The sequence below is a fragment of the Triticum aestivum genome, chromosome 1D (assembly GCF_018294505.1).
Source record: "Triticum aestivum cultivar Chinese Spring chromosome 1D, IWGSC CS RefSeq v2.1, whole genome shotgun sequence".
Taxonomy (NCBI): domain Eukaryota; kingdom Viridiplantae; phylum Streptophyta; class Magnoliopsida; order Poales; family Poaceae; genus Triticum; species Triticum aestivum.
Window position 1 is genome coordinate 436,338,248 of NC_057796.1, and position 7,238 is coordinate 436,345,485.

A 7,238-nucleotide genomic window follows, 5' to 3' on the forward strand; every position below is an offset into this window, starting at 1 on the left:
CTATGGGCTGAGCAAGAACCGTTCTTACCTACGCATCAAAACCACAACGATAGTTTTTCAAGTTGGTGTTGTTTTAACCTTCGCAAGGACCGGGCGTAGCCACACTCGGTTCAACTAAAGTTGGAGAAACTGACACCCGCTAGTCACCTGTGTGCATAGCACGGCGGTAAAACCAGTCTCGCGTAAGCGTACGCGTAATGTCGGTCCGGGCCGCTTCATCGAACAATACCGCCGAACCAAAGTATGACATGTTGGTAAGCAGTATGACTTATATCGCCCACAACTCACTTGTGTTCTACTCGTGCATATAACATCTACGCATAAAACCAGGCTCGGATGCCACTGTTGGGGAACGTAGTAATTTCAAAAAAATTCCTACGCACACGCAAGATCATGGTGATGCATAGCAACGAGAGGGGAGAGTGTTGTCCACGTACCCTCGTAGACCGAAAGCGGAAGCATTAGCACAACGCGGTTGATGTAGTCGTACGTCTTCACGATCCGACCGATCAAGTACCGAACGCACGGCACCTCCGAGTTCAGCACACGTTCAACTCGATGACATCCCTCGAACTCCGATCCAGCCGAGTGTTGAGGGAGAGTTTCGTCAGCACGACGGCGTGGTGAAGATGATGATGTTCTACCGACGCAGGGCTTCGCTTAAGCACCGCTACGATATTATCGAGGTGGATTATGGTGGAGGGGGGCACCGCACACGGCTAAGAGATCCAAAGGATCAATTGTTGTTTCTCCAAGGGGTGCCCCCCTCCCCGTATATAAAGGAGTGGAGGAGGGGGAGGGCCGGCCCTCTCTATGGCGCGCCCTAGGAGGAGTCCTACTCCCACCGGGAGTAGGATTCCCCCCCCCCCTTCCAAGTAGTAGGAGTAGGAGTCAAGGAAAGGGGAAAGAGAAGAGAAGGAAGGAGGGGGCGCAGCCCCTCCCCCTAGTCCAATTCGGACTAGGCCTTGGGGGGGGGCGCGCAGCCTCTCCTCTCTCTTTCCCCTAAAGCCGAATAAGGCCCATATACTCCCCGGCGAATTCCCGTAACTCTCCGGTACTCCGAAAAATACCCGAATCATTCGGAACCTTTTCGATGTCCGAATATAGTCGTCCAATATATCGATCTTTACGTCTCGACCATTTCGAGACTTCTCGTCATGTCCCCGATCTCATCCGGGACTCCGAAATACCTTCGGTACATCAAAACACATAAACTCATAATATAACCGTCATCGAACTTTAAGCGTGCGGACCCTACGGGTTCGAGAACAATGTAGACATGACCGAGACACGTCTCCGGTCAATAACCAATAGCGGAACCTGGATGCTCATATTGGCTCCCACATATTCTACGAAGATCTTTATCGGTCAAACCGCATAACAACATACGTTGTTCCCTTTGTCATCGGTATGTTACTTGCCCGAGATTCGATCGTCGGTATCTCAATACCTAGTTCAATCTCGTTACCGGCAAGTCTCTTTACTCGTTCCGTAATACATCATCCCGCAACTAACTCATTAGTTACAATGCTTGCAAGGCTTATAGTGATGTGCATTACCGAGTGGGCCCAGAGATACCTCTCCGATAATCGGAGTGACAAATCCTAATCTCGAAATACGCCAACCCAACAAGTACCTTCGGAGACACCTGTAGAGCACCTTTATAATCACCCAGTTACGTTGTGACGTTTGGTAGCACACAAAGTGTTCCTCCGGTAAACGGGAGTTGCATAATCTCATAGTCATAGGAACATGTATAAGTCATGAAGAAAGCAATAGCAACATACTAAACGATCAAGTGCTAAGCTAACGGAATGGGTCAAGTCAATCACATCATTCTCCTAATGATGTGATCCCGTTAATCAAATGACAACTCATGTCTATGGTTAGGAAACATAACCATCTTTAATTAACGAGCTAGTCAAGTAGAGGCATACTAGTGACACTATGTTTGTCTATGTATTCACACATGTATTATGTTTCCGGTTAATACAATTCTAGCATGAATAATAAACATTTATCGTGATATAAGGAAATAAATAATAACTTTATTATTGCCTCTAGGGCATATTTCCTTCACAACCATTAATTACCGTAGTTGTAACCTACTGAGGGAGACTATGGTAGGGGCATGTGTGGCACGAAGTCTACTTAGAGTAGAATGTGTTTTGTACCGGCTCCACATAGTATAATCATCAAGAGTGTCTCAAGTATCCAGACAATACTTTACCGGCACATAGGTTGCGTTAGAAACATACCAATGAGAATTCCAGACTCCCTGAGAACGCCTTACTCCACTTTCAGTTTCACTTGTTACTCGTGCTACTGTTTTATTTACTTTTAGTTCACTCTTCACCGAAACAACCATTATTTCCACCCTCACTTCGTCTGGAGTTTACAATTACTTGCACGCACAACTCATTAATTCACAAGAGGCAACGCCTAATTCCTGTGCTCCCTATGGGATCGATAATTTTACTTCGAAAAAGCTATAACTTAACCCAGTGCACTTGCAGGCCATCAAGCTTTTTTCTGGCGCCGTTGCGGGGGAGCTGAGCGCTTTTGGGATTTGCTTTGAGTTTTGAATTATCTTGTGTTCCAATAGTCTTTGCAGGTTGCAGGCAACCATGGCCGTACAAGAACAAATTTATCAGGTAGGTGTGGAAATGGTTGCGGAACCAGCTCGAGGAGAAAACTTTATATCCATTGGCCCCGACCTAACTGGTAAATTTTTTGAGATAAACCCTCCTTTCCTTGATATGTTGAAAAAGAAAACATTCTTAGGCGCATGTTGGTACTCAAGAATATATAACCTTTGGGTGCAGTCATTTGGAGACAGCAACACATAATCTATTTAACCAATTTAGTTCGGCTCATTGTGGTTTTGGATATTATGTTTTGATGATTGCTACTCCCTATGTCCCTATTTACGTGGTGCACACGTATTTTGAAGTTTTACTTTGACCAACAAAACATATGGCATATGCCACAAAAAAATATAATTCAATTTTTATTAAAACATACTTTCCAACAGTGTTATTTTTATGATATATACTTAATATACTGTAGGAAAAATTATGATTCTTCATGTAAAACAAGGAAGGGGGGTCAACCCCTTTTTTGTCGAAAAAAAAGGCAGATGGTAGTGACAAGGATAGGAACGGGCAAATTGGCGCATGCAAAATAGAAAAGGCATATTCACACCTATATCCATATATATCAAAAATATAGATGACGTCCCCGCAAAAAAAACATAGATGACATAGTGCACAATGATCATTACACCCAAAAAACTGGTCTGCGTACAAGGCAAACTTCAACATTATTCACGTGCCGTATGTGATTCTTCCTATTTTTCCTTTAGATGCATACCGTAATGTGATTGGTGTTACACAAACTGATCTCCTTCGGTAATAATGCACGTGACAGTGCTACAGTTCCGGATGATCCGAAGGATCGGGCTGAATCTTCCTAGTGTTGGGCCTGGGACGGGCTGCTGCCCCCACCGAACTCTGGAATGGAAGGTCTCCATCAAGGTTGAGCTTGCTAAACAGTGCAACAGCCTGTGGCAAGGACGCAGTTAGAAAGAACTCAAACAGCTCTACGATTCCGATTATAAGGAGAACGGCTCTATCATTCAGGTAATACATACAGTACTAAGTAGACTAGGTCAGATTATGTACCTCCTCTTGAGTACTTGTCAAACAAACCCGAGGACGTATCGATTTGGTGTGAGCCCAAGCATCTTCAGGAGTCATGTTTTTGTATTTGATCTGCATATCATATACATTCAGGTAGTAAGTTTCAATACATAGAAGGAAAACAAGAAAAGCAATACATATACACTACTGATGCACTTTTGCCATACCAAATAGCACAAAACCACAGTAGTGCTTCTTCCCCGTCCAGCCTTGCAGTGAACATAGGTAGTATTACCTTGCAACGCATGCCCTGAGAAAATGAAGAAATTGTTAAGGACATGATAACTCAATAGTGTTGACTTTACTCTTGTTTTTGTGTCATGTCTGAAATACATGGTGAAATGTAAGTGTGTTAGATTTATGCAAATTGTTGCCTCAATTGAGCCTCTGAACACTATGCCTATTGAAGACCTGGTGTTGAGATACAAGTCATATGAGGAACGAATTTGTTCCAGGTTTGGTATCCCAAGGAAGGGGAACACTTGATGCTGTCCCGTTCATGATCGGGAATGCTTTTCTGGCAAGAAGAAAGGCAAAGGGAGGATCAAGCGATGGGGGTCAGCAGCACAAGTCTGAACCAAAGCATGACAGTGGTTGCCAGAAGGGTGAATAGACAAGAGATGAAGGCTAAGTGTCACATCTGTGGCAGGAAAGGACAATTCAAGAAAGACTGAAAGAGATCCAAAAAAGAGAGGGCGTATGTTGCAGAAAAACAAGATGAGGTGCCTTGTTGATGGTGCAGACCTGTGAATTAACACAAGTTGCAGAAGATGTGCAAGCAGAAATTTGTCTCAATGAAAATTGAAAAGTAAGACCTTGTGACATACTCCCTCCGTTCGGAATTACTTGTCACAAAAATGGATGTATCTACAACTAAAATACATCTAGATACATTCATTTCGTGGACGAGTAATTCCAAACGGAGGGAGTAGATAAATTTGATGATCAAGTGTGGTACTTGGATACTGGTCCCAGCAACCATATGGCTGGTTGTGCGAATAAGTTTACTCAAAGTAATTATTCAGTAAGAGAGAAAGTGAAATTTAATGATGGATCACTGTTGCAATCACTGGCCGTGGAACTGTGTTATTCCATGCTTGAATTATGAGCATTGAGCATTGTGCAACATTAAATTGTGCAGCTCCGTGCTTAAGATAAAAGACAAACAGACAATGTATATGCAAATGAAAAACACCATAGTATCTACTGTGACATACACTCTGCTCCACTAACAAATGTTCTACACCTACATCCAAAGCCCCTATTCTTTCTGTTCCTTGGTTTTCCAGTCCTATATCCCTATAGTGTACAAGTACAACTAACCCCATCCCAATATATTTTCTAGTCCCGTGTTTTCTGCACCTGCAAACCAAATGGGGCCTAAACCAAATACTTAAATAAGAAGGATTTGGGACATGTAGTCTCGGGTCGCTAAGCTATCTTTCCCCATCCATCAGTGGCGTACTAATCGGTTCTTCTAATTATCCTTAGAGATTCAAAATGGAAGGTACTTACTGTTGATAAAATCTACAGCCTTGCAGATATCCTTCTGGGAAGGTGCATAAGCATAATCCCTTGTTGGAATTTCAAGATGCTCAATGCCATTAGCCTGAAAATGTTATTCAGAACAAAATCAGTAAGAAAATGAATAATGACAGCATCTGCGTGAAGTATTTGGCAAGCTTAATGGCAAGGCTGCCATTAATTAGAACTAGTGCAATATATAAAGTATAGCTGTTCAAAAATCTACACCAACAGAAATTAAGTACTGAACTTATAGTCACCAGATATACATTTGATGTAACAAAAATCTCAAACGGTTTATTCAATTTGGCAAGCTTAAAGGCAAGGCTACCATTATTTAGAAATAGTGCAGTATCAAGTATAGTTGTTCAAAAATCTACACCAACAGAAATTAAGTATTGAACTTATAGTCACCTGATATACTTTTGATTCAACAAAAATCTCAAACCGCTCATTCAGAGTGACAACTCCCCGTACCCCAAGCGCCTTCAACCGTGGTACATGCTTGCAGAAGGGAAGAGCACCTAGCAAAACATACTAGATGCACGGAAGAAATGAATTAGACTATACTAATTGCCTCTGGTAAGCAGTTAAATTATAACATTTCACATATGCTGGGATAGGGAAACTGATCAGAAAAGGCAATAATGGAGGAATTGGCTGAACTGCATCTCAATTCTCACGAGACAGGCTTGGAGGCTGATGAACTGCACCACAATTCGAGAAAGAAGAACTCGGTTACCTCGTCGACGCGATCCCACCAATGAAACGATGGCTGGACCTTGTTCCTCGCGACGTTGTAGGCCAGGGTGGGGTAGAGGGCGATCCTCGCGCCGACGCCGACGAGCTTCCGCTGCGTGAAGCCGAGCCACCCGCCGCCGCCACGGCCCGAACCCGAGGACCCGCCGCGGCCTCGGCCCCCTCCCCGCAGCTCCTCCTCCCGCCGCGCCTCGTCCCAGTCCTCATCATCCAGCTCATCCTCCACCGCCGCTTCGCCGCTGCGGCCGTGGTCACTCGCCTCCCCGCCGTGGCCCAACGCCGCTCCGCGCAGCGCCTCGCGACCGCGGTCCTCCCTCTCCCACAGCACCCACCACTCGTCCTCCTCCTCCCCCATCCCCTCCTCGCGGCTGCCGCCGAGGCCACTCGCCTGCCCGCCGTGGCCCAATGCCGCTCCACGCGGCGCCTCGTCCAGCCGCGCCTCGCCGACGGGGTCCTCCCTCTCCCACGCCACCCGCTCGTCGCCGCGGCCGCGGCCGCCGTGGCCCAACGCCCCTCCGCGCAGCGCCTCGTCGAGCCCCGCCTCGCCGCCGCAGTCCTCCTCCTCCTCGGATAAGATCTCGCGAATCTTCATCTGGCTTTGGTTGATTCTGAGGGGGGCAGGCTCTCGGGAGAAAGAAGCCAAGAAACCAACGCGCCTCGCGCTCTGCAATTTTTCGGTTGCGAACGAGGGGAGGTGACGGGAAAACAGCTCCGTCTCGCTCAGCGCTCAAGTCAATTTATGGTCAACCAGTGGTCTAGTGCTCCATGTGACTTGAGTGGGATTTTGGAAGGCCAAAGTCCCCTCCAAAATCAATATCTTCCTTTATTAGCAAGGGAGAAATAGGATTTCAAGTGGGGATCAAGTTAAAAAAACGTAACAACCCGGGCGACGGCAAGTGCGTGTGGTGTGGCGAGGACGAATCATGTGATCATATTATTTTTAGTGCATCGTAGCTCGTTTGTGTGGGGTGTGTTAAGGGCGGCCATCGGGTGTACTTGAAATCCGAGCAACTTTTCGGACGTTTTATCGCCTTATGAGAGGCGCGAATGGGCAGGACCGTAACTTGGCATGGGTTGGTTTTGTGGCATTAGCTTGGATGTTATAGACTACCCGTAACATAGCCCTTATAGAAGGGAAAAAATTTCGTCACCCGGCTGACTTAATATATAAACTGGCCATTTTTCTGCAGCTCAGGAAGCTTCTAGCAAGAACAAGGGAGCGGGGAAGAGTAGAGCTCCTCGCTAGCAGTCCTG

The 7,238-nt window shown here is 45.9% G+C and overlaps 1 protein-coding gene across 1 annotated transcript; it reads right to left on the bottom strand.

Moving 5' to 3' along the window:
- Nucleotides 1-3,254: 3,254 nt before the first annotated feature.
- On the bottom strand, nucleotides 3,255-6,772 carry LOC123173305 (phosphatidylglycerophosphate phosphatase PTPMT2). The gene is made up of 6 exons (XM_044589900.1): nucleotides 5,968-6,772; nucleotides 5,640-5,762; nucleotides 5,217-5,310; nucleotides 3,869-3,951; nucleotides 3,684-3,773; nucleotides 3,255-3,563 (listed from the first exon to the last, which is right to left on the bottom strand). The coding sequence occupies exons 1-6, from the start codon at nucleotides 6,574-6,576 to the stop codon at nucleotides 3,432-3,434; spliced, it is 1,131 nt and encodes a 376-aa protein (XP_044445835.1). The 5' UTR covers nucleotides 6,577-6,772; the 3' UTR covers nucleotides 3,255-3,431.
- Between the last annotated feature and the right edge of the window lie 466 nt (nucleotides 6,773-7,238).